The following is a 27,157-nucleotide window of genomic DNA, read 5'->3' on the forward strand; positions in this document are numbered from 1 at the left end:
TTTTATAAGGAATTCCGAGATAGAGTCAGGAATACAGACTCTTTTAACTGTTAATTGCGCGTAAAATGTAATCTATAGGAAGAAAATTGTTCATTTAGTTTACAAGCGAGATGAGTACTATGAGTAGTATGTATCATATTTTTGAGTCAAGTATATATATCATCTTTTATTCAAGATAATCGATTTGCATGGCAGACAATTTGATGCACAATTATGAGACAGAATAATACTATTAGACATTAGATGATCTTTCGAGATGTGTGATATTCGTATTGTTTTTGTGTCAAGTCTCTTTCACAATCGGGATGATCAATTTATTGTAACAGCAATTTATTTTATAGAAATCTATGGGATACAAATATATATACATTCTTTTAATTGTTGTGTAAAATATAACATTTATAGGCAACGAAATATCGAGTTATTTTGCAAGCAACGTGAATAATGTTTATTATGTACATTATTTTCATATTAAGATTACTCATCTCTATAATATGTATTTTATAGTATGCTTCTCCTTACATGCAGTTGTTATCTCTGTTAATTTCACAGGTACTGCGTTCAGAATGAAATAAAAATTGATTATATTATTATATGTAGTCTGAAAAATTAGTACAATGAATAAATCTTGCTATTCTCTAATTATCCTAAACACTTCCTCTTTTTTTAAAAATGAAGTTAGGTAGTGGAAGTTGAAAATTTGCAATCTTTAGCCGATTTTGAAGAAGGTTTTACGCTAATTTAATCATAATTTAATCACATTGAAAACGTTTCAGAAAGTCTTAGGCATGCCTATCATAAAGCGCAATCTTCCTCTTTTAATTTAAGCCCTCAAGTGTGCGAAAATTAAAAAATGAAATACTTCCCCGAAATTGAATAAACCGCGAGAAATGGTGACCACAGCGCCGCCAGGCGGTCGATTTCGAAACTAAACAAAGACCTCCGTACAGCGCCAATTGACGTAGTGGCGAAACGCTCAAACTGGTAGCCAAACTTACCGACAGCCGCATATCCTACACTGTCGGTAAGTTTGGCTACCAGTTTGAGCGTTTCGCCACTACGTCAATTGGCGCTGTACGGAGGTCTTTGTTTAGTTTCGAAATCGACCGCCTGGCGGCGCTGTGGTCACCATTTCTCGCGGTTTATTCAATTTCGGGGAAGTATTTCATTTTTTAATTTTCGCACACTTGAGAGCTTAACTGTTGCAACTAATTTTCTTTATATTCAATCAAAAAAATTACAATATTGTTTTTTGGCCTAGACAGAAAAGCCCATGAGATGCAACGGTGTCGCTAGTGGTAAAGTCCTAAGAATTTGATAGTAGCGCCGTGTAGTGACACATTAGTTGGAATGCATGTATGTTCACCGTCTCCGTTCCCGTTCGTTATTCGCGCGTGTTTATGCATCCGCATACTGGCGTGCAGGTGGGCGTTAATCAGGACGGCGAAAAAGTTATGTTCGCGGGCCGAGGAATGTAGCGATTAGCGATACACAACACCGAGTCGGGTCCAACGAAGATAACGAGCGCCTTAAACTTATGTCAAATAAAATGCTGCGATTCCTGTCACGGCGAAGAGCGCGCAGTGTCAGCGGGCAAACCGCGTCCTCGCAAATAAAAAACCAGCGACTGCTCAGCAACAAAAATGTTGTGCAGTGCAGAGTCGTGTTGCTGGACGGGACCGATCTGCCTATCGAGTTACCAGTAAGTCAGATATTCTATTCAACCCCTTGCTCAATGCTCTCTTTCTTAGCTACAATCATTCTAATGGCAGTGTCCTGAATCATTTCATAGAAGAACAATTTCTTACTCCAATTTAAAAGAAGCGAATAACACTGATACGTATGAACCGAACAGAAGTTACATAGTTTCTGAAAGCATGTTTATATTCTGCAGCTGGACTGATAGATCATCTTTTTCCGTTACAGAAAAAAGCATTGGCTAGTGACTTATACGAACAGGTATTTTATAGTTTAGATTTAATAGAGAAGGACTATTTTGGACTGCAATATACAGACAGCAATCATGTTCAACACTGGTTGGACCCGACTAAACCGATAAAGAAACAAGTGAAAAGTACAATGATTTCTCTATCAAATTCGTTTAATACTTGTCCATTCATTCTGTTATTGATCAATGTATATATCTCTTCCACAGTTGGGCCACCTTATACTTTACGCCTAAAAGTAAAGTTCTATTCCTCGGAGCCTAATACGTTGCGCGAAGAGTTAACAAGGTATCAGTTCTTCCTGCAGCTAAAGCAAGATGTGTTGGAAGGAAAGCTTCATTGTCCTCACCAAGTGGCGGTTCAGTTGGCTGCTCTGTCTCTGCAATGTAAGTATCTTAGCTGGGCAATTCTGACGCAAACCTTTGTTATATATTTCAACATACCTTGACCCACATTTTCAGCTGAACTTGGTGATTACGACCCTGCTGCGCACAGTGCAGCAACGGTATCCGAGTTCCGCTTTGTCCCAGGTCAAACCGAACAGATGGAACTGGAAATACTTGAGGAATATGCAAAGTGTTCTGGCCTAAGTCCAGCTCAGGCTGAGTCAGCCTATTTGAGCAAAGCTAAATGGTTGGATATGTACGGTGTGGACATGCATACTGTCCTTGGGAAAGATGCCTGCGAATATTCCTTAGGCTTGACGCCAACCGGAATCCTGGTATTCGAAGGCACGCAGAAGATAGGCCTGTTTTTCTGGCCTAAAATTGGTCGTTTGGATTTCAAGAAGAAGAAGTTAACCCTGGTCGTAGTGGAGGAAGACGACGAAGGCAGAGGGGAGCAAGAACACACGTTCGTGTTCAGACTGGTGAACGAGAAGGCTTGCAAACATTTATGGAAATGCGCCGTGGAACATCATGCTTTCTTCAGGCTAAGAGCTCCGGTTAAAGGGGCGAGCGGCCGTCAGAACTTCTTCAGAATGGGCTCACGGTTTCGTTACAGCGGTAAAACCGAGTTCCAAACGACTCAGTTGAACCGAGCGCGCAGAACTGTTCAATTCGAGCGTCGACCGAGTCAGAGATACGCTCGCAGGCAGAGCCATGTTTTAAGGGAGAGACAGCGTCAGCAGGTGGAGCAGCCACAAGTCTCACCACCTGCTGGTAAGCTCTGGAGTGTCGTAGTATCTAAGGGGGTAGACTCGTTTCCAGGATTGCAAAGATGGGGTTTTTCGTTGGGATTGTACGTTAACGAAATATAATTTTAATTTTCAGCCGAGGAGCAGCCCCTGCAACGTCAGTCAAGTCAATGCAGTACAAAATCGTCAAACTCCAGTTTGCATGGTGCATCGTCCCCATTGGTAGATTCATTGTTAAAATCACTCGCCAAAGATCAGCAACCTTTGGAAGCTAGAAATCAAACGGCAATCGCCAGCACCGAGAAAGAATCTGAGCCTATGAAAACAAGTCTGACCATCGAGACCATAGTTAATCCGGTGCAACTGGTACCAAACAATCAAGTAGGCGGTACCTCGTCACTGCCACCTCGCACCCCTATACCGCCGGAGTCCTTAAAGTGCAACATACTGAAAGCGAAATCTCTGGAACAAGGAAAAAATTCGAATCTAGTTTCAATCACTTCCACGGATGCACCTGCAGCTGTTTCGAAGAATAGTCAGCACTCTGAGGCAGCGACGATTGTATCCGTGGTAAGCGAATACTGTTACCATTGTCAATCGTTCCACCAAATATCGAAACGATTTTTCAGATTATCGTAAACCGTAGAAAATCGCTCATTAATCTAGAACGTTATTTAAACAAACATATATTCTTTTCTGTAGAGTACAATTGCAGTTGTTCGTTCGAAGCCTGTTTGATATTATCGTTCATGTTATACTTTCGTTAGGTATATTTTGTGCCGTTACACGTATATACGTATCTTGAAAGAATACACTTGTATCAATGTTCTGTGCTTTTAGGCTTTAGTTGTGACTTGTTTGCTTTTTTGCATTACTATCTAGGGCGGAGACAAGCTAACACTTTCCGTGAGCGGATCGACGGCAATGAATCCATCTCTGGACGACAATGTTACTGTAACACACTTCTCTTTAGACAGTTGGGGTCAGATCGAGCAAAAGACCACCCAACTGAACCCCAAGGTCTCGAATCAATCCCAGAACCCGTTCAATCCATTCACCAGCAACAATAACACCGATGTTGTTACCAATGTTTCTGAAAGTGCTGAGGAGGAGGCGAAGCCCGAAGAGGAAAAGAAAGCGAACACGAACCCGTTCATAGACTCGAATCCATTCTTGGGTTTGCTGAATCCGTTTAAAGAGGTGCAACCTACAGTCGAGAAAAAAGTTGAACCTGAAGTCGAGAAAAATGGAGCAAGAGTCGTGAAGACCGAAGAGATTCAAACGACGACCACAACTCTCACGCATAAGGTGTGGCTTATTCTAAATGCTTGCGAGTTAGATGTAATCGATTTCTCCGTACTGTATTTGTAATCGTCCGATTTGAAAGAATGCTGTCTTTTATGCGAACTGCCCTTGTAAATGTACGCATACTTTTTCACACGTTGATCACCTCGTGTTTATAATTCTTTATCCGAGTTCGAAATTTCATTTTTAACATCTTTAACGATGTGTAACGATCATTCTTGTGTTGTAGGATGATAATTCCGCGGTCTCTGACATCAGTCCCTGGTTAGTGGCCGACCCATTGCAGACAACGGTAGCAGATCAGAGTCCCATTAAGCATACTATCATTACCAGGAAGACTGTAATTACAACGCAACTCTGAAGTATTATTTCTCTAATGGAACGCGTGAGAAGTACTGAATCATCAAGGTATTTATTGAATCACGTCTTCCCTGGATTACATACTTGTTTTCCTGAAGCGATTACGACAATAGTATGACACTGCCTATTCAAAGACGTTAGAGTGATTACTTTGAAGTCTAAACGGGGACCAATCAAACGTTCACACATTTTGCAAACGACTAGTTTTTTACGCTTAATTTTGTGCAAAAATTTATTTGAAAATCTGATAGATATATATTTATACATATATATATACATATATGTATATCGGAGATTTATATATTTTTAATTACTAGCAATTTTTTAAGAATTAATTAATTACTAGATGCTTCTTTAAACTACGAAGATTTCCTTTGTACATAATTTATATTGTTTAAGAAACGAAGTACTTAGTACCATAGTAGCAACACTTAAATGCAAGAACGGTTACTATTCTTCGATCTTATTTTTTACTGCAAAACATTCTTCTTATTCAATTTTGCCATGCAAGTTGTTTAATCGTGTTCTGCATTCATTGTAGAGTAAGATGATTGATTGTTATACAGATTTAAGTGACCTTGCACTCTGTTAGCACGTAGTAGATCATTATGCATACATTGCGGAATAATGTATGGTGCTTTTATTACGAAGTAGAGACATTTAATCCTGGGTACGCAAACTTTCAACATACCTTTTTATATGAAATGTATTTTTCCGCGTTTTCTACCTAATTGTATGTTTTATATCGAATTGTATAAATTCTGCGCTTCACATGTAATTCCTGAATGAAGTTTGGGTACCCAAGTAGAGTAATAGATGTATTTCAATTCCTGTGAGATAGTATTTTATACTTGCCATAGTGCCTTTAATTGTAACGAGAAAAGAGAAACTGTTGTACTCCAGTTTTACATTCGTGTTGTATACCAACGTCATACGTTATCTACGATCAGCGTTTGTGTTATGACGCAGCTAGGGTCGAGAATGACACAGAGTTTTGTGGACGAAGATTTTCGGATGTTTGAATTTTGGATAGAAAACAAGAGGCCGGGAAACTATCCAATTTCCGATATGGAATGACGTTGGTATACAATATTCATTCCACTTGATTTACATTTGACTTATAACAAAAATTCCATTTGTTAAAGGAGTTTTAAAGTGTGAAAGTGTGTACATTATTATCGGTCTAGTATGATTACTTCGTAAAAAATGATTAATCATTTCTGTTAATCCTTTTTTGGGAAGTATTCAGATATATACGATTAGCGGCAAATCAAACTGATAATTTATATCGGTATTCCTATTATGCAATCTAGTGTATCATACGATACAAATTTTATTGTTTATACGGTTACGGTATTTTGTAACTGATGTATCAGTATTTTGTAAAAAAAAAAGGAAGAAGAAGCGTAATACAATGAATTTAAAAAAAAAATGCTAACCGCGTGGAAATCAATGATCTGATCGAGTTTATTGTATTGCGCGAATCATCGTATATACAAAAACGCATCGGAAGTGCAGCTGAACAAATTTTTGTTAATTTCATGGAATCACGAGATCATGAATCATACAAAAGCAAGACTCGTCCTTTTCGACGAATTACGTAAAAGGCTGTTGAAGTACTTATTGTATTCCATTTTACGAGCATTTACGGAAGTAGAACGAGGCGCTATATTATGTTAATTTTATGTATTTAAATATATTGTATTTAATAGCAATAAGCCAAGTACATATGATACTATTATTTGAAGATCTAATATATCTATTACCTGTGTTTACAGTGCTATTATTAACCAATACCCTAATGTATTCCGTCCTAAAGTGTTATATATACATATACTGTTATATACATTATGTATACTTTTTGCTTTGTAATAAAAAAGTATTATTAAAACGTTGCGTTTGTAGATGTTTGAAAGATGTTCCTATTATACATTGTACAAATTAGGCGTTGACATATTTAACATTCTGACTGCCGTGACAAACTATAATTTTAAGATGAAAACGTTAGATGTCGAAGACAAATCTTGTGAAACAAATTGAATTTGTCTACATGAAATACTACAAGATTTTAAAAAACTGGTCAAACTTTTTAGTATAAAAGTTCTTTTTTGTTTTTCTTTTTTAGAAGACTACCGAAATTGTGGAAATTTTTATAGTTATTGATATGGCAGTCAACGTATTAAAGCATCCTCCAATACATAAGTACACAAACAATTTTAATATAAACTCATACATTTAATTTTTGTAGCGATATACTTATTCAAGTCTCTCACAAAAGTAATGAATTAAACAGTAATCGCTCGATAACTGCAGTATAAAATGGACCCCTAAGTAAGATCACTTCGATCTTCGTTATTGTTGAAGATATGGAAAAAGTTCATTAACAAAAAGTTATCGTGTCATTTTATTTTACAGGTGGTAATAATGAAAGTAGTGCGTCTGTTGGAATTTTACCTTACTAGTGCAGATATGAATTGAAAGGAAATTATTTGTTGACTTGTATAGATACGTGAAAAACATGATTCCACTTATTTCTCACGATACCAACACTTTTACTAATTACGAAACGGTGTGTTAAAATATTTCAAGATTTATTCATCTGTGTCAAGATACACTGTCAACCGCATTTACAAATTGTCCAACTTCACAATGTGCAAATCTTACCAATAAATAAAAAGAACTAATCAGCCCTTCATCAGTCTCTTTGGAGATGGATGAAACGTTTTAGTGTACTACAAATTTTGATTAACAAAAAGCGACGAATACTTCCTCTCAATAAAATACTATCGATTGTGTTTGGACACTCAGCTTCTAAGATCGGCGGATAATAGATGAGAAATAAACTCGTGGTTGTTTAAGTACATCGGAACAGCTTAAAGTTAATGTCATCAGACCCTTAATATCTTCGGTCGCTGTTATTGCCAAAGAGACAGAGCGAAATAATAATCATTGCGTCTCACAGAAGTCTGCAAATAATCTTAATCGAATAAGATGCACGCAGAACTGCAGGGTTTTCCAACGGGCCTAACAATTCGAAGGTCACTTCGAATTGTTAACACTGACCCCCAGAGACACCAGTCCCTTTATGTATATGTACAGTCGTACACAAAAGTAAAGCCTTGCATATAAAAAAAAAAGAAAACTCAGTACCTCAATATACTGACTTATCATTTGCTATACTAAAGCACACTGTCTTCCATCCGAAATTTATAACTTGAACAAAATCTCCTCCACCTCTGCTTCTCTCCAAACGCGCATCGTTAAATGCGTTAAACAATGATCAAGGAATGTCACGACCCTAAAATAAATCTTACGTCACGCTCATGCTCTCTTCTTCGCGTCCCCTAATTCTAATTCCTGTATTTTCTAACTCGTGAACACGTTTGAATCGTTCTCCCTAAAAAAAAGAGGCTAACCTGATCCCCTAGTCACTATTTACAAAGCACAGTAAAATCGGTATTTTCATCCTACATCTGAAAAGTTATCACAAACCTCGAATACTTCCGATTTACTTATAATTACCGCCACACATATACACATCGTACATTACACTGTTCAATCTAGGCTTCTAGCTTTCGATCAGTCACTTCTGGCAGGGGACACTATCCAAATGTGATACGTCGATTTTAATGAAACTTTAATACGATATAGTTTGTTAGAATATTTTTGGAATGTCTAGGAAACTGAAGGGTGTAGGACAATCAACTTTTTAGTCACCAAACTACATCGTACTACAATTTCATTAAAATCGGCGTGTTACACATTTGGATAGCGTCCCTCGCGAGTCAGAAATTCTGATAGATTTGTATCAGAAATGTCCGCTCGAAGTTAGAGGTCTCAAGGGGGCGTTAAGGGGATAGACTCCCGGTTCCAGGATTGCAAAGGTGCGGGATGAGTCTTCTTATTTCTCGATAATGTAAAGACGAGGTTTTTCAGTAGACAAAAACGCTAGATAAAAGATCAATCTAGACCGCAATCGTTTACGAGGCGTGATTTGCATTATTCGGCAGCATGTAGTTGTCGCAGCTTTATGGAAATAGCTACATACAAATTACGCTGCAGAATAATGCAAAGTACTTTTGAGGACGATTTTGGCCTAGATTGATCTTTTATCTAGCGCTTTTGGCTACTGAAAACCCCCATCTTTCCATTATCGAGAAATGAGAAAGCGCATCCCGCACCCTTGCAGTCCTGGAAACGAATCTACCCCCTTAAAATTCGTACAGTGTTACTGCGTGTCACGAAAGAGACCCGCTAACGGTTTAGCAACGAAAGGAGATATCAGACAGGTGTCTCAGGGTTGTCCCACTCCTCAGCATCTTGTCTGGTGACGAACCGCACGTGCGGGGACTCGCGCACCATTAAGCTCACTGTATCAGAATAATCAATGTCTATAGACCGTTCTCCATCGCGAGGTAGACTCTTATTGGAAGATACCGAGCTGCTGTTCTCCTCGCTGTAATCGTGTTTGAATACGCTGTCTGATTGTGAATGCGTTGGTGTCGACATTTCGGAAACCAACGGTGTGGACTCGTCTTCGCTCTCTCCTGGGGCTGGTGAAGTAGGCAAGGTCCCCATGAGACGGTCCTTTAGCTTACTGAGCTTCTCTAAGCTGGAATTTGGAACTGGGACCGGAATCACTATCTCCTCGTTCAGCGTGGACGTAGAACGTCGTTTCTTGATGGGGGTAGAGATTGTCGGCTTCAATGGTATGTTGTTCGCCACGTAATTCTCGTCCGTCGACTTGGATCTGAAGGCTGGCCTTGGGGACGGAGGAGGAGAGACGAACAAGGAGGATGGTCTGCTGCTGGCAGCGTTCCCTCCATCTCTTCTCGTGTCCCTACGACCAAACGAACTCGTCGACCTTGTGCTGTGCTGGGAAGCGATGCTGCGCTGCGAGTTTGTTCGCTTGAGCTGAATCGTCGACTCCAGGGAGCTGTCATCGGATGTTTCTGGTTCATCGTTGATTGGTACCCAATGAAGAAGTGGGCTCGACTGCAGGATCACGTAATCCGTGTCCTGGGACGCAGCCGAGGTGGACCCTAAAACAGAGGCGTATCGCGTTTTTATTTGTTCAAGGAGGAATTTCGTTGGTCACGTGAGCACAGTACGCTAACGTGCGGATGATTAAAATGGAAGAAACCAGATAACGTTGATTGCCCGAAGATTTCAGAATGAAATACGACCGGGTCGCGTCGGTGTTTACACTGCACGGATCCAGTGAGAAGATTATGGTAAATGAGATCATGCTCGGTAAGCTTATATAGATCTAGACTGTGAGAAAGATAATGTCGCCTTGAATTTCCAACAAAGTTTTATTGCCATTCGCATTGTATAATATTATAATGGTCGGACAGTCTACAGTAAGTCGTACACACAGTACAAAAGAATACATCGACAGAGATGAAAATATAACTAGCTTTCTCTCTCTCTCTTCTTTGTTTGCTTTTCTTTGCTTTGCTTTGGTATATAAAACTCCTTCGCGAGGAAGCCTTATCTTTCTAAGAATACAAGATCTATCAGCGTGACGCCCGGAAAAAGGAAACGTACCTCGGCTACACCCGACGATAGTAACAATTATCACAGTCTGTTTTTTACAAATGTTGTTACAGAGTAACGGGTTATCGGAAGCTACGTCGTGTACAACAGCGTTCTTTTGCAGTATCATACATCGGCAACGAGAGTAATGCACTAACAATAGATTTAAGACGAGGTCGAAACGTCGAGCACGTTCCGCAAGCATTGCCACAGTAGTACACTAAACTATTCGCATGATGCATTTATTATACACCTACGGTAAGCGCATACATTCAAATCAGTATTGTCGAACGATGGATTTTGTTCTTGTTTTTATTTAACAGGTGACACATTCACTTTGTATCCTTCGTCTATTACAAGGATCCAGTCTCGCACGACACATTGGCACATTTTTTTTTCGAGTATCTATAGTTTCTCTATGGCCTCTCTCTCCCTCTCTCAAGTGTTTGTACATACGTACAAAAAAAAACGAGATTTTTTTATTCGAGTACACCTAACGCATCGGTAATACTGTTAAACGTTCAATCAACGGGTAAATTGACGAGAGACCTCCCCGGTGAATTTGCGACTGCTCTCTTAGCAGTAGCATAGACCGTCTTCGAATGCAACGATGGAGCCTTTATTGATGATATGTTATTGAATCATAGCTGCCCTCGATTCGAATCGTTAAAGGTTTGTACTGTACTCGTATACGATGTCACAGTTTTGATCTTGCTGCGGTGGTTCTTGAACTATAACCAAAGGCAGTGAAAGTACTACGGAAGGAGGCTCACCTGGGAGCGAGTCTGATGGTACCACTGCAGGAGATGGTACGTCTAGAACATCCTCGCAAGCTTCTTCGTTTAATGTTTGCAGTGCTCCGCAAATCATTTGTTCTTCCAAAGTCACCTGAAAAAACGAGTTCTCTGTTTGAATTCGCTGTACTCGACGTTAGTGAAATGATATTCATTCGAATGCTATCCTTTATTCCTTTCGTTACGAGGACATTGAACATAATTCTGCTTACCTGGTACTAAAACGGAGCACAATTGTAGCGTGAATCACACTTTGTGTTAATTAATTAGTTATAAGATAAGAATTACGAGATACATTGTTTCGGTTCTACGTTTTGAAAAAAAGCTTACTTGTTTCTCGATGATGGATTGCTTGGTCTGGTCTCTCCTAGTAGGACCATCGGTTCTCGAGTTGCCCTTCTCTTTTTCGACAAGAGTCGGCACGCGTATCGTTGTGCTTTGCAGATTGTGATCTACAATGATGGAATAGAATGATAACATATCGTTTACCATCGTGTACCGTAAAACAGAAGAGAGCGAGGAAGAGAAATTTGCACCTACCTTTCCGCTGAATTTGTTCTGACCCTACAGTGAATCGTACACTGCGAGGACCTTCCTCGTGTGTACTGAACGATGACAACTCCATCTCTCTAAGTGACGCGATCACCATGCGAAACAGTTCCCAATCGCCGAAAGCCATTTTAAGTACCTGTAAGTAGAATAAGGATCAAGTATTTATAAGTACAACGTTTATCAGAAAAAAAAACATCTAGGTCATCGGGGTCCACTTAGAAAATAGATGAAACTAGCCTTCTTCAACTCTTGTAAGTCGCAGTGCAGCAGAACCCTGCCATTAATGTTATTCTCCTTGATAACATTTTTGTACTGTGGTGCTTGATTGGGATTCAGACTCTCTATTCTGTCGACAAGGTCGCAAACGCCGCTGACAGCTAGAGACGACAGCCTCATTTCCAAAATTTCGGTCTACAAAAGAGAAAAGGATTTATCAGTTCTGTTGATGGACAGAATAGGTTAGAGAACATTGGATGTACACTCTACCGGTAGAGTCGTAATCGCAGAAAGTGGTTTAATTGCTGGTTCCATCGGTGGCAGCTGTATCCACGGTGGTGGAGGCTGCCAATCGTACGACGGCTGCATGCACCAAGATGGAGGCGTCGGTGGAATCGGTCCAGGACCTTGTAGACTCGGTGTCCTAGCTAGTTTCATAACTCGATTCGTTATCCCAGTTCTATTCACGTTCCACGGTTCTTGAGCACCACCGTGCATGGTCCAAGGAGTGTATTGTTTGTACGGTCCGAGTCCTGCATCCTCTTCGATGCTCTGTTGCTCCTCCTTGATCTTCTTCTTAATGTAAGGGTCGAGATTGATTGTGAATGGCAAGAATATCTTCATGTCGCTGACTAGCAAACTAGACCGATGGAAAGTTAGGAAAATGTCCAACTTCCGCTCGTCCCTGTCCATCTCTAGAAGGGGCTGGACCTCTTTAAGTACTGGTATTTGCGGCCGTATCCTAGTCATTTTGAAGGGAGCATAAGTAACAGCTGACAATGGAACATCTCGATTCCTACAAGAGAAACATACTTATCGTAAAGACTCTTTAACGACATGGCATCGTCTAAGTTGTCCTCGTACAAGTCGTAATGGAGGATCAACCAAGACGTTCTGAACGGCCATTGCTCCGTGATGTTGATCCAACTGGCTAGGTGATACCAATTGAAATCGATTTGGAATGCTTTCAACAATCTCCCTAACATGAACAAACAATCCGGTCAATACAAATAGGTTCTATATAAATACTCGGTATAATTGTACGCTGATGATAAACCGAACAAATTTGACCACTCAGAAACTTTCTCTAAAACGTATAATATTTCAAACGATAAAGGCTGTATTCTTCTAAGGTTCAAGTTTTCCGTTTCCATCAGTGCCAAGCTAATCACTCGGGTATTACCAGTGACATAAACGACGTTCATTAATCTTCTCATGCTACGAGGATTCACGTCGCTAAAGTAATCGTCGGTGAGAAGCATTTTATTAAGATCCTGTGCGCCACCTAATCGGTTCAAATTGCTGCCAATACTGCTCGCGATCGACTCGCTCAATCGCAATTTCCTACTGCCCTTTCTACTTTGCGGTTTCAGCTTCTCGTTGCTATTCATTATACCAGACTCCGTGCTGAGCCTTCTATTCGACATAGAATGATGCATTGTACTAGTTGCGGTATAGTTCACGCTCTCCTCGGCTTCCGTCCACGTAGTTTTTCTACTGTGCTGGGCAGTTTGTTGAGCAATTTTCACCTTCCTTAAACCACTATTCTGCAGATAAAATGGAAGATGCACCATATTGCGTAGGTAGTCGTGACCCCCGATATTCGACTCCGTAAATAATCTTCTACTATTGACTTCCACTGCCTGAGGAAGGTTATTTATTAGCTCGAGTCTAGCTCCGTTTGTAATTATCGGACTGCGGATTTAATGCAATCTTTATTTTGCATAAAATTCCGCACTCCAGTAATTATCAACTGTTTCCGAGGAGTGTGCGAGGTTTAAGAGAAGCTGAAAGATACGATACCTTGGCGATAATATGGGGATCGATAGCTAATATAACAACAAACGGGTAACCATTATCACTGAATAGTGCTTGTATAGCATCCAAAACTAACAACACCTTATCCTGTTCGCAACTATCCAAACCGTCCACGATTATTACTAATCTACTTTGCTGAGCCATGAAGCTATCCAGACATTTCACCTATTTTTATCGAAAAAATTTTGTTATTCCGTAGAAACAATGTATCGATTAAAATTGCGTATTATAATAAAATAGCTCACGTACCATTTCCGTCATTAAACTAACTTCGCCTCTTAAGGTTTGTATAAAGCCTTCGCTTTTCAGGGTCTCCAACTTGGATATGCTACGTTGAAGGTGCCGTCTTTGGGAGAAAACTAGTGCTTGCAATGTTCGATTCCACGTGTACAAGTTTGCTATTATACTGACAGCTAGTATTAAGGCAACTGTTATCATGATAATGTGTGCCGTGACTTTTTCTATCGTTTCTCTGCAAATAATATAATAACAATTTCGCTTCGATTCTTTTTCGTGGAGCATTTTAGAGGATACACCACCACGTCCTATCAGAATATATATACTCACTCGTCGGTAGAGAGATCAATGAGGTAGACGGTGAGCACAGAGATACCAACAAGTAGACTGCAAAAGCAGAACTCGAATATAACAATGTAAGGTAGACAACAAAGGTGTCTCCACTTCCAGGTGGTGGTCGACTTATCGGGTTTTGGTCGGAACGCTCTGTACAATCTCGTGGGTAGCGAACCGAAATCATTCTCAATCGAATCGTACAGAGAGCCAACCATTTGTACCACAGCGTTCTCGCCAGCAGCTGTTGTGCCCACTCGAGTCTGATCGGTGAAATAAAATTTGATTGGCTGGGCAGTAACGCCGTCGTGAACTTGACCACCAGGAGGATGACAGAAAATCACTTGCAGCAACAATTTCAACGAGTTCAACTTTGTGGTGAGAGCTACCGTGAAATTGTACGGCCAGTACCAATCGTATCTAGAATATTAATATTACAACAATATGAAAAACTATAAGAAATCAGACAGTTCACGCATTATCTGTCTTGGAATCATCTCTCACCTCTTGTTAGCATACCAGATGAGTATCAAAAATGCGTACGTAACGACGATAAGACTTATACCACAGGCAAGACCAGCGATCCATGATTGTAGGGCAAGACCTATAGTGATGCCCACTAGTAAAGACGCGTGAGTTACCACCACAAAAAGCAAGAAAGAAAACTGGAACACGGGGTCTATCCATTGGCGAGCGAAATTCTTCATTTCCTCTGAAACAATAAATCATTTTAACACTGTGAGCGTTAATATTATTCATTAAAAAATTCGCGCAAATGGTACCTTTTAACTTATTCAATAAAAATGACTTCCCAGAACCCCATTTCGCATAAAGGCCAACGGTTATGGGAGTTGAAAGAGATGGTTCACTGAGAATGTCAGCCAACGCGCTGCTGTACAGATCATAGCCAAGCATATTTTCATTGTCCTCGTTAGTATTCAGACGTCCTGGAAAAGTGGACATTAATCCGTAGTCCAATTACGATGTTATGATGTTCGGAGATGAATGGAAGCTTACGTGCACCGAATATTTGTCCCAGGATCGTTTTGGGGTGATTAATGTCAATGTTGTACGGCGTCTCCCCTTGTCTGTTCGGGCGGTACAGTAACTGACTATTTTTCGGATTTCTCAGTAATATCTCGACGATAGCTTTCGATCTGGCTCGCATGGCTATATGAAGCACCGTGTCGCCTTTTTTATCAGTAGCTGAAACCTTGGCTTTCTTGTCCAGCAGTAATTGCACGATTTCAGCGTTCCGCGATCTAACTGCCCGCAGTAATGGCGTGTCACCGTCTTTCGTAGCGATCTCCAAGTCTGGGTTAGCGTTTAGTAACAATTTTAATATCGGTATATTGCCTTTTTCTACTGCTATGTAAGTGGCGGTTTTCTTATCCTAGAATGATGTCAATAAAATTCTCTCGGTTAGCTGGACCCTCGATTATTTCGTCTGTTCGACTTATTTAGGCATAATCCAAGCATCAACTCAACCAACAAAAAAAAAGAAGAAAAAAATTGAAAGAAGAAAACTACACGAATAAAGAGACTCTTATCAAGCAGACTGACCGGAGATACAGGGTGATTCTAAAGCGTGTACAAAATTTACGAAAAACATTCTCTACGTTTGAAAAATCAACAAAATGGATCTAACAAGTTCGCAGATGTTAAAATCGATCCGCTGCGTGAAAGTGAAGGAAGAATCACCGTGTACAATTTTCTCGTCCGAAACGTGGACCAACATTTTAGGATCTAATATCCTGTTTTTAGGTATCCAATTTCGTCGTGTATTTAAAAGCCAATTGGTCAAGGTATTAATCGGATATCCTGTCTTCTGTCTGGGATGATAGATTTTGACAGCAATTCGGTCACCTTTCCAGCGATGTCCACGTCCGCGTACTTCTTTAAAAGTGATTCAACCACTCCCCTGTGACCGCCCTTCACAGCGTGAATCAAATTCGTGTCTCCGGCTCTGTCCTGGATATTCACATAAGCACCGGAGTTCAAAAGCGCATTCGATATCTCATGGTGTCCCTCCCGGCAAGCTATGGCTAGGGCAGTGCAACCGTCCTTGTCCAAGGCGTTCACGTTAGGCTTGTGCTCTAAAAGGAGCAGCACCGCGTCTACGTGGTTACCTAGGGTTGCCACGAGAAGAGCCGTCCACGAATACTGCAAAGAAAATGGAACATGTTGTAAATGAATTTTCTGGAGTAGCTGTCGTGCAAATAAGTTTCTAGAATCTCACCATGCCAGCAGTGTCAACGTTAGCACCAGCTTTCAACAGAGTATCTACAATTTCTACATTTCCTTTACGTGACGCCCAGACCAACGCGGTAGTACCATACTGAAAATAAGAAGGACTGCTCAGAAAACATTTAATGTAGTTCATTAACTAGCACATATATTGTACAATAGAAATACCATAGGTCATCAGTGAGCCATACAGTAAGAATCATGTTGATCAAGCGTACAGTTAGTCTACAAGTATATGTTTCAGGATTACATTTAAATACCGTGGGTCACCGGTAGTGACTCATGCCTCAAGGGACTCTCTCATTTGGAAGTGTATATATTATTCTGTACACAATGAGTGCATCTCGGAGTACTTTATCTCTCTTATGAACGGTGTATGGCTTGTGTGCGCGTGGTCAACGGTGGATTACCTTATCGCCAACATTAACTTTAGCACCATGAGCGATGAGATCTTTAACAATGTCAGGGTAACCCCTGCCCGCAGCCCACAACAACGATGATATATGAAAATTTCCGTGCGCATTGACGTCAGCTCCTCGCCCTAGCAGCATCGTCACCGTCGGCGATCTACCTTTGTACGTCGCCCACATGAGCGCCGTCCACCCTCCCTGAAAATAGAATATATCTCTCTTGGTGTCTATTTCCGGTATTCTCGCGCGACTTCCGACTCCTTGGTAAATACCACTCTCTTCAATTGAAAAGGCACACGGTGGCACAGAAGATATTGCACGGGATTAAAGGCCAGCGTACATCCTCATAGCCAACCGAGGCCAAGTCCTCGGAGATTTTAGCTTCAACGATTTTTATTGGGAAAATTACTGTTACGGTTCTGTTAAGCTTTACGAATCGAAGCTTGTCACCGTACTTTCTCAGATTAAAGTCGAAATTGGAGGATTGTAAAATGTTGTTGTCGAATGTACCATGTCTCTGTGTTCCAGATCGGCTCCATGCTCGAGCAGCTCAAGGCAGACGTCGGTGTGACCTTCTTTAGCGGCACAGAGCAACGCTGTCCAATTATCCTAAAAAAATCAATTCCGTTATATAATGACAATCAGACAGTGTCGATTCGAGATCTAACGTGATACTCACCCCATCTTCGGCGTTAACGTCTGCACCATGATTGACGAGCTCCCGCACAAAGTGTATCTTCCCCTTAGACGCTGCGAGGATGAGGGCTGTGCTACCATTCTATTGGAAAAACAATCATAATCATTCATCTGAAGGCTGGTAATGATACGAATCAGAATTTTTCAATGATTTTGGTACCTCGTCTCGGTCGTCAACCTGCACTCGTTTGTTCTCGAGGAAGTTCTGTAGCCCAGCGAGGTTATCATCTGTGATATAGCTGGCGAGAGATCGGTAGCAGAGCGATACCATCGAGTCAGTCCGGTGCAAGGTCTGCGAAGAAAGAAACATTTAGATCCAGAGCAGATCCCTCACTGATCCTACTCCCGTTCAGCCGGCTCAAAAACTGCGGAAGCAAATTAATCGCCGAGCCGGTAGATGCGTAGCTTGCAGAAACGTAGCTCAACTCGCTTGTCCTTGGCATTATCTTCGAACATAGTTTGCGAACGCGCGATAACGTAATTGTTCTACGTTGTAAAATCTCCCGATCTTTTATCTTGAAAATGTAAATATCCAAAGTGTCATTTTGTTCAACGAAATATTTTATTTCTCTTGGTACTTGCCTAGAGTTCTATCAAACGGGATCTATAAAATGACGCTCTTGACTACGAGAGACTCGTCGCAATTTTGAAAACAAATTCCAGCAGCCTGGGAAAGTACTTCGAATGACTAATTGGTTACTCGTCGCAAGTTTGCGAACTGAGATGTTCGGTTAGAACTTCAACAGCCAGCAGAGAAAATTAGAAATTAGTATCGAGGAAGGGCGGAGCGTAATTCCATGTTAATTACTGAAATAACAACGTTGAATTGCAGTTTATTAAGAACAGGGAGAAGTGAACAGTTTTATACGCGGAAGGCTGAGATTGCTCCTCAAGGCGCAACCTCTTCGTCTGACATTGTAATCTTATCGTGGATTTCTCGTTTTATGCACGGGGTGTCCTGCAACTAACGGTCGAGGCGAAAAACGAGCCCTTTTCTGGACTGTACAGTCAAACCTGTTTTTGAGCGGTATTTTTTTATGCGGTTTGACTGTATTAATGACAATTAGATTGCGGATGCTAGTGCAGAATTAAAATTGTCCGACTTAGACCTTCTAAGTGCACGTGCGGAACCAAAGACCGCCATTTTGGACAACAGGTTGCTGGGTGCACGTGTACTCGGTGAAAATTCAAGTACAATTTTCGACTCGAAAGACTCGACATTTTTTGTCTATTTTCTGTGCAGAATTTAGAATTGTTCTTTGATTTTTGAGTCGCAGTTTTGCGGACACCCAGTGTATTGGAAAAATTTCGTGGCTGTCCGCAAACGTTTTAATCTCCGCATTGACTCCGTAAATATCCCCGGCGCTGTGTAAGAACGGACGTCCAGATTTAATGGAGCACAATAGAATGTAGGACGACGATAAGGTACTAATCAGAGTCAAGGAAGCATCGAATGAAAGGTAAATATCGACTGTAGGGAATCGAGAAATCCCCGACGGAACCTGGACAGAGTTTCGCAGAATGAACTTTTAACATTCGTGTCACGGAACGTTCGACCGCGAATAGCTCTCCGCATATAATATTTATCTCAGCGAATGTTGAACGTGAGGAATAATAAATCGGAGCAATTCGAAGATATTCGTGAAAGAGGAAAATTCGAACTTTTTGAAACTTCTGAACGTGTCGTTCGGGACATTTTTCTGATTGAAACGAGATCACGCACGACACGATGAGTTCGGACCCATTTTACTCAGAAAAATTGCACGAATGTATTGATAAATGTTTCATCGAAGAATAATGAAAAGCAACAATTTAGTCCGCGAAAAATGAACCCTAAAAATCGAAGTCACGGAGCCGAACTTCCATGCAAAAGCGAGAAAAAGAATGTTATTGACGAGGCACTCGCATAAGCGTTCCAGAATTAGTGTTTCTACTTACTGTCCAGGAAGAAATGATCAAGATGTTTTAATGTTTCTCCATGAATATTCAAAGAGATGCCGGGCGATTATCGAAGACGCGTGCCGAACGGAAAGACACGGAACATTATGATCTACATACGACGATCTACATACTGTGATCAATTTATTGGCCTTCTCGATCGTTCGCGGATTGGTGGGCTCCATGTCAACGAAATCGCCAGTCTAGCCTTTAAATCACATTTTCGGCAGTTCGGCAAACTGATGTCGTTCGTTATCGCGAAATTATCGTCGGACATTCGATATGATTTCTGCCTTGATTGGACACTTATGAAACAATTTCACAAATGATGCTTGCCATTTAAAATCAGCTGTTCATGCTTGGTAAGAATTATTTTTGGATATATATTATAGCAATCACCCTGCTGGGATAATAATTTTTATTTGGAGAGAGAATTGAAAAGTTGATTTTTGATTGGCAATTTAAGGATGTTCTGGAGGTATACAAAAACGCAACAAAATTTTTGAAAATTAGACAAGATATAATTCTTACTAAATTAATGCAATTACCAAAGTTTGGGTTCGATTCACTGCACCGTTTAAGAATTATAGCAACTTAAAGTTTGCAGATTTTAACACGTCTTCTTATGGAGAATTCATAAAATTCCACTTGAAACCCTATTTAAACCTTGAAGAAACGCAACTAGAAACTCCAGTTTTTTTTTATATGTAGTAAAAATTATGTAATTAATTACGTTCAAAATTTATTAGGATTCTCTAAACAGGAACAGAGCAAAAAAATTATAAACTGTTACAAAACGTCAAATTTATCGTGTTGTCTCTCACTAGCATGGAAACGCGACAAGGGTAGACCACTGAATATAGCTACAGAGGGTACAGTATTCGCAAAAGTTTAATGCAAAATATACTCGTGAATGGCTTTCATTGCCATGTATTGATGGATTTCGAATTTCTTGTACTTTTGTCTCCCATTGTACCTCCAGAAAATCCTTAAGAGGAAGATAATTGATATCGAGGTGACTCAACACCGCTTTTAGGTTTAGCTATTGCGATCTGTCTGTAAGATAAGGACAAATTCTCTAAAATATTTAAACAACGAAAGTCGTTTCGGAGAAAGTCGCTTTCTCCAAAATCTTAGCTCCTCTTCATCGAATTCTTCAGCTTCCGATTGAGACAAATTGCTTCTGGTGAAAAGACACGAAAGGAAGATGGCCTTCCGGTTGCACGCGTGCGACGCAATGAATAGATCGAAGAGGATTGGATCAATAGAGATCCCACGATCGAACAAAGCATGTTAGTTCATTGAAAGCCACGTCGGATAATTAATGAATATTGACCGTGACATTGCCAACAGCCTATACATATCCACGCTTCACATCTGACGGTATGTGCAAACCGAATGACGCCTGCGAAACACGTTCGCTGCAATCATGTGCTCGTGTTGACTTGTTGAGCTTCATTTCCATCGAAACTCCTGCCGTAAATCTCTATGAAAATAGTCCGTGGAATGTGTGCCCGACCCGGTTGAGAGAGCTCGAGGTCTCTTTTGCCAAATCCGACGCGCAAAAATCTGTTCGCGAAATGAAATTCGAATTCTCAGGTCGCAGTTCGATATCACGTGCGAAGTTGCACGATATCAGAAATATCTTTATTGGACCCGAGATAACCATATCGCGTTGATGCTTTCCGCATTCCGTATTAGTCATCGACGGAACTGTACGTTTTCTTCTTGTTCGCCTAACTTCATGCAGCGTTACCGAGGTGGGAATGTTTATTAAATATGAATGCGTATTTTGGCACTGGGGTATTGAGGATTGAGAGCAAAATAAATAATCTGCTTTCGTATCAAAGTGAATAATCCCCTTCTCGTTTTTTCAAACATTTCTTTTACGTAAGCAAATCTTAATATTAAAGTGTTTGAACGACAACGGTAGTTTGATTGTGTAGTTCTCTAAAAGCACTAATTCCGCAGAAGCAAAACAAACGGCATTCAAAAATCGGATCAAAATCGTCACAAAACTCTGTTACCTTCAAAAGCATCACAACTGTTCTGCAAAAAGACAGATGTATTAGAAACACAACGTCCGTTCGCGCGAATATTTAATGGAACCATTCGGAAAACTTGTCGATTAGTTTTCTCACAGAAATTACACATTATACTCGAAATCAATTTAACGATAACGAGTACGCAAATGTCCCCGGATTAGCGACACAAAAACATTCACAAATTCTCGAGAATTGACGAAGACCCACTTTCGTTAAAAATCTACATTTCTATAGTGATTATGCACACGTTAATCAATAAACTGCGGATGTGTGTGCATTTGTGACACTCTTTCGACAATTAAACTGCAATAAAATAGAAATCACGGACCCACCAAAATCCGCAATAAAAGAAGAGAAATTACACTCGCGTCTCAACAAATCTGAAAATTCGACACTAAAATTCATCCGCAGAGTATCGAAGTGTGCACCTCCCCGGTTTATCGACAGTGCTTGAAAAAAAGGGCTCACCGATCCATCGATCCCATCTTCTTGCGGTTCCGCGGTGTTAATAAAAAAAAGAACTCGTTAGAAACACAGCGGGACTAATCAAACAAACCGAGCAACAACGAAAACAACAACATCAACATCAACGTCAACCAGTCGGTTAATGAAAAGCCAGTTCTGGTCGACATCCACGCGGCGACTAACCGTCTGCGAGTGTCTGCGGATACCGAAGTTGAACTTGCGCCCGGATTCGCCATCGGCCTGTGCGGTGAACGTGATTGTGGGCACGTGAAAATGTGAGAAAACGTGGTGATGATGATGATGATGGTGCTGATGAGATTGTGGATGTTGTCTGGGATCTTCTGGATCCTGCCAAGTCGTGGACGACTGGTGTTCCGGGATATGGAGCCGTAAGAAAGGCAATTTCAATCTTAGACCGCTTGGTGCGCTTTTGCCGGAAGTCTCGGACGTGTTTGGGGCTGGTCCCGCGCCGTTTTCCTCGCCAGATGGTAGCAGACAGCCTGGGATACCTGACCAGGCGCCTACGAGACTTGGTCCCAGACTCGAGCAGATCGCAGCACTTGCTATGCTGGATCGCCTAATCGGATTCACGCTGGTTCCTGATAAAGAGTCGTGAGTGGGAGTCTTTGCCGAATCCGTGGAGTCCTGGCTTAACCCCACCAGTGGCATGGTTAATCTCCTGATTGGTAATACTTGGCTACCTTCTTCTGGCGTCTTTCTGTCTGCTGAGTCTTGTATTTGTAAAGTAGGAGATTTTCGGGTTAGTACAGGGCTAGCTTGAATAGGGGTGCTGGTTGCGATGAATTCTACCATTGGTATGCTCAATCTCCTCTTTGATAGCGCCTGGTTAGCTTCTTCTACTGTCTGTGTACCCTCCGAGTCTTGTCTTTTTAAGCTTGTGCCATCTAGGCTGGACCGAATCGCAGCTTCGGCTTTCAAATGTCTTCTAAATAGCAGATGGTTAGCTTGATCAGTCTCCCTGTCGAGCCCCACCATTGGCAAGGTCAATCTCCTCTTTAATAACATTGGATCATCCTCGTCTACCGTATTTGTATCAGCCGAGTCTTGTGTTTTTAGGGCGGAGTTGTCTTCTAAACTTGATCGAACAGCGGCTCTAGCTTTGAGGTATCTTCTGAGTAGCAGAGGATTAGCTCTGCCGATTGCACTCCTCTCGTCGAATCCCACCATTGGCATGGTCAGTCTCCTTTGTAATAGCACTTGATTGTCATCCGTATCATCCTCCGTATCACTCGAGTCCTGCTTTTTGAAACTAGAATCGTCCAGGCTCGATTCATCCGCTGCCTCAGCTTTACGACATCTTCGAATCAATAAGGGACTAACTCGAGTAGCTACACTCTTCTGTAGAGCTAACAGGTGAGATTCCCCTTGCTTCGAAGAAGTTGAAGAACCCGAGGATTTGGGTTTATAAATTCGTTTCTGGACTTCGTTTATGTTGGTCAGAGTGTACGGGATATTTTTAGCACCCTCTTCGCTGCGAGGTACTCTTTGCAACGACCCTGGAGAGTCAGAGAGCTTTCCTTTGAAGGATTCAGGTGATGATGCATTTTTCTGAGATCCTCTCCGTTTCATAGGATTCCAGGATTTCCATCGTGGCTGACCCTCCGGTGAAACACCTCTAACAGCATCCGGATGTTCAGAAAATCCTGGAGACCCTGAAGAGCCTTTAGAAGATTTAGTTGAAGCAGTGTTTTGCTGAGAGTCCTTTCGTTTCATCGGGTTCCAAGACTTCAAAATTAGCTTATCGATCACAGAATGCCTCCGAGCGCCTTTCCTTATAGCTTGGTAGTCGTCGTCGGACGAATCCGAAGATCCTGAAGACCTGTATTTGAAGGATTTCGCTGAAACAGTACTTCTCCGAGAGTCCTGTCGTTCCATCGGAGTCCAGGTCTTCGATAGTAGCTTATCGATCACAGACTGTCTTCCGGCACCTTTCTTGCTAGCACGGCAATCATCTTCAGATTCTGAAGACTCCGAAGAGTCTACATAGTACTTGACCTTAGGAACGCGTTTCTCTGGTGGATTCGAGGATCTGAAGCTTGGTCGACGCTTTATTAGACTCTTCCTATCCCCAATGCTAGCCACTTCTTCCGATGTTCTTGTCTGTGGAAACCTCAGATCCCGTGCTCGTTTCTGCTCCTCCCTCTTCATCCAGAACTTCAATTTCGCCTCGTCCTTTATTGGCATTCTGCCAACGTAATCTTCGGAGCCAGCTACCTGTTCCAAACCCGACAAAGACTCCACGTTGGAGGCAGCCTGCCCCTTTTTCGTCTCGTTCGCATCGATTAGGTTTGATCCGGGTGTTTCTCGATCTCTGCGCATCGCGGTATAGCTATAGAACCCAGCGGGATGATCGGGAGCCGAGTTTGGCCCACGACTCTTCTGCGAATTAGCATTTCGGCACAAGGTTGTGTCAAGCGAGAATTTCCTTGAGGAAGAGAGATCGAGACTCCCCGCGTGGAATCCAGCCAAATTCCGGTCTACAATCGTTATCGAAGCTGCACGATCCCTTATTCCAGCAATTGAAGCTCGATCCACAACTGGGACAGCGATATCAGCCAAAGATCCTCTCCTTTCAGCTTTAACACTCTCTGTCGCCGCGTCTGCGAGATCCTCTGACTCATTCGCAGGTTTGAATCTTTCAAACTCCCTGTTTCCGGGATCATCGTGTTCCCTGGGTCCTTCAACACCCCTAGTCCCAGGATATTCAAATCCACTAGGTCCTTCAACTGCCCTAATCGCGGGATCTTGAAGTCCCTTAAATCCTTCAAACTCTTCGTCTCCTTCCGACACGATTGATCCTCCATCGCCAACTATCGTTTCAATTTCCAAGATCTTCAAAGGACCCTGTTCTCGATTTTTGCTCAACTGTTCTACTATTAAAGGATGATCGAGATCACCTGGACCAGCAACCAACGACGTCCCAGGCTCAGCTTCGATTGTGATCGATATTCTCCTACCTGTGAGGGCCCCAGGATCTTCAACCCTCTCCTCATCTTCTCTCGATACAACAGATCCTCCAGGCACTCCATCGCCGAGTATCGTTCCGATTTCCAGGCTTTGCAAAGGACTCTGTGCCCGTTCATCTCCGATCACCTGTTCTACTGTTTCAGGATGATTTAGATCGTCTAGATCAGTAACCAGCGACGTTCCAGGGTCAGTTTCGATACTAATCGATATCCTCCTGCCCGTCAAGGTCGGAGACACTTCGGCCAATTCTCTACTCTGCTGTTCGTCGCCGTTTTTAGCCTCTTCGTCTTCATCTTCCTCCTCGATGCTGATCCGGAAATTATTAGTCGTGATCTTGATCCGATCGTCTTTGGCCTTCCGCATGGCATTCTTTCTTCGGCCGGATCGCGATCTGGATTGAGAATGATCTTGACTAGGTGCAAACGCGACTGATTATGCCGTGGATCGACGTTGATCGGTGATCTAGCGTTCAGGGGTCAAAGGGGTATCGCACACTGTTTCTGGTTTCTTCTGATGATGACAGTCACTCTTGGGATTGCTAAAGGAAAATCGTCTTCTAGTGTCTGTTCCTCGGGGAATGTCGGAACGATTGTCGGTGGGAGTTTCTGTGGGTCGTTAGCGACCCACTGTTTGTGTTACCTATGACCAATAAACTTTTAGCACGTCCAATGCGAATTTAATTGTACTTGGTGAGAATGGTACATCGAGGTGTTCTATTGTTGGTACTCTTTGTCACTGAAGTGTGCGAGACCTGAATCAAGATTTAAAAAATTTGTTTACTAGGATCTCAATGTAACCATCCTCTCTGCTATGAATTTTTTTGTTATTGTTTGTCTATTACAATTTGCACTATAATCACAACCATGCAGACGAAAAATCTTTTGGAATCTCTTGCATTAAGAGACTAATTTCAATGTACCCTACAAATCGCTATAACTTCAGGTGTAGTCGTTACTACCAAAAAAAAATGCCTACATATCACCCAAAGAATGATAAAGAAATCCACAATGTTTCAATCCCAAATATTCATTACTTCCACTTTAAAAAAAAATATCGTTTCAACATAAAAATGAGTTTCGATCAAAGACTCGCTGAAGATTGACCTCCATGAAGTACAAGAAACAGAATTTTATGACGCTTTGAGGCTTTTATCACGCCACGAATGAAGCAGTGAAAGATCGAAATTGTTAGCTAGACCCTATTCAGATTCGCGATCTATCGATCAATACCGTGAAGGGGACGGACCCTCGACAAGGTGGTGAGCCTGAGCATTTTCTCCAGATTTCTTCCAGTCATCGATCCGCACTTCCGTTTCTCCGGGTCGGAGGTCCTCTCAGTAGATTCAACAACGATCTAGATCGTAGATCGCGGCCGCGGGATCGAAAACACGCGTGCGAGACCGCCCGAGAACATTGTCTAGCGACTCGGCCGAGAGACGCTTATATAGGCCCGTCGTGGATCTTCCAAACCGGCGCGCACAGTTGCACAGGATCTCGCTGATAACGATCGAGAGTGGCGCGCGCGTGGATCGCCGATCCAATGATCGAGGGAACAGCGCGACGATGTGTAACGTTCCGGTGGGAAGCTGACACAGACGGTGAAGTTAAATATTTGTTCCGGCAGCGTGATTTCGGGAAAAGTAATTAAAGGAAGACGGCAAGAGGCGTCACACAAATTCTGCAATACTGTTTCCACATACTTAATTCTATCAACGAGCTTGCGGGAAAATGATCTATCTCATAGTCGAGAACTATTTCATTAGGAGATGTACAAAACGAGGCTCTAATCCCCGAAACGGGCATCCTTGGGATTTTTTCCTGCGAAAAGCAGAAGAGATAATGAAATGCACCTTGTTGTGGTTTATCGTGTAAAGTCCGAGGTTTAACCTAATATTTTTTTAATCAACAAAATGCGGAATTATTTTACGATAGACTGTGATGAAGTGAACTGTAATCTTTTCATGAATCTAGTGGTAAACGAGGTTCTCCGTAGCTTTGAAAAATATTTTAAAAATATAAAAAATTAGCTTAGTGACATAGTTTTATTTATGGTTATAAAAGGATGTCTACAGACCCAGCTTATACAATTTGAAAGTGTACAAAAGCGTTCCGAGGATTACAAAAATATGTAACAT

The 27,157-nt window shown here is 41.6% G+C and overlaps 2 protein-coding genes across 7 annotated transcripts in view; one reads left to right on the plus strand and one right to left on the minus strand.

Annotated features, from left to right (window-relative positions):
• Positions 1–1,341: 1,341 nt before the first annotated feature.
• Yrt (erythrocyte membrane protein band 4.1-like yurt) lies at positions 1,342–15,722 on the plus strand. Its single transcript, XM_076437074.1, has 7 exons — positions 1,342–1,702; positions 1,927–2,074; positions 2,156–2,332; positions 2,408–3,106; positions 3,218–3,651; positions 3,964–4,389; positions 4,616–15,722. The coding sequence occupies exons 1-7, from the start codon at positions 1,538–1,540 to the stop codon at positions 4,745–4,747; spliced, it is 2,181 nt and encodes a 726-aa protein (XP_076293189.1). The 5' UTR covers positions 1,342–1,537; the 3' UTR covers positions 4,748–15,722.
• Arms (Ankyrin repeat-rich membrane spanning) overlaps positions 7,319–27,157 on the minus strand; it is a 39,772-nt gene continuing 19,933 nt past the window's right edge. Inside the window, exons 2-22 of one of the 6 annotated variants that reach the window (XM_076437050.1) lie at positions 22,219–25,662; positions 17,748–17,879; positions 17,571–17,669; positions 17,402–17,500; positions 16,892–17,089; positions 16,474–16,572; positions 16,101–16,397; positions 15,252–15,627; positions 15,017–15,181; positions 14,739–14,946; positions 14,232–14,654; positions 13,914–14,136; positions 13,650–13,829; positions 13,030–13,489; positions 12,660–12,825; positions 12,117–12,588; positions 11,868–12,041; positions 11,619–11,766; positions 11,409–11,530; positions 11,058–11,172; positions 7,319–9,788 (exon numbers count right to left, since the gene is read on the minus strand). In XM_076437050.1, coding sequence (XP_076293165.1) covers positions 9,028–9,788; positions 11,058–11,172; positions 11,409–11,530; positions 11,619–11,766; positions 11,868–12,041; positions 12,117–12,588; positions 12,660–12,825; positions 13,030–13,489; positions 13,650–13,829; positions 13,914–14,136; positions 14,232–14,654; positions 14,739–14,946; positions 15,017–15,181; positions 15,252–15,627; positions 16,101–16,397; positions 16,474–16,572; positions 16,892–17,089; positions 17,402–17,500; positions 17,571–17,669; positions 17,748–17,879; positions 22,219–25,386 — 8,085 coding nt within the window. In that variant the 5' untranslated portion in view covers positions 25,387–25,662 and the 3' untranslated portion in view covers positions 7,319–9,027. Of the gene's footprint in view, positions 9,789–11,033; positions 11,531–11,618; positions 11,767–11,867; positions 12,042–12,116; positions 12,589–12,659; positions 12,826–13,029; positions 13,490–13,649; positions 13,830–13,913; positions 14,137–14,231; positions 14,655–14,738; positions 14,947–15,016; positions 15,182–15,251; positions 15,628–16,100; positions 16,398–16,473; positions 16,573–16,891; positions 17,090–17,401; positions 17,501–17,570; positions 17,670–17,747; positions 17,880–22,218; positions 26,240–27,157 lie in introns of those variants that run through there. The other 5 variants (XM_076437051.1, XM_076437054.1, XM_076437052.1 and 2 more) reach the window with 5 other exon arrangements.

Source organism: Lasioglossum baleicum, chromosome 13 (genome assembly GCF_051020765.1).
Source record: "Lasioglossum baleicum chromosome 13, iyLasBale1, whole genome shotgun sequence".
Lineage (NCBI taxonomy): Eukaryota > Metazoa > Arthropoda > Insecta > Hymenoptera > Halictidae > Lasioglossum > Lasioglossum baleicum.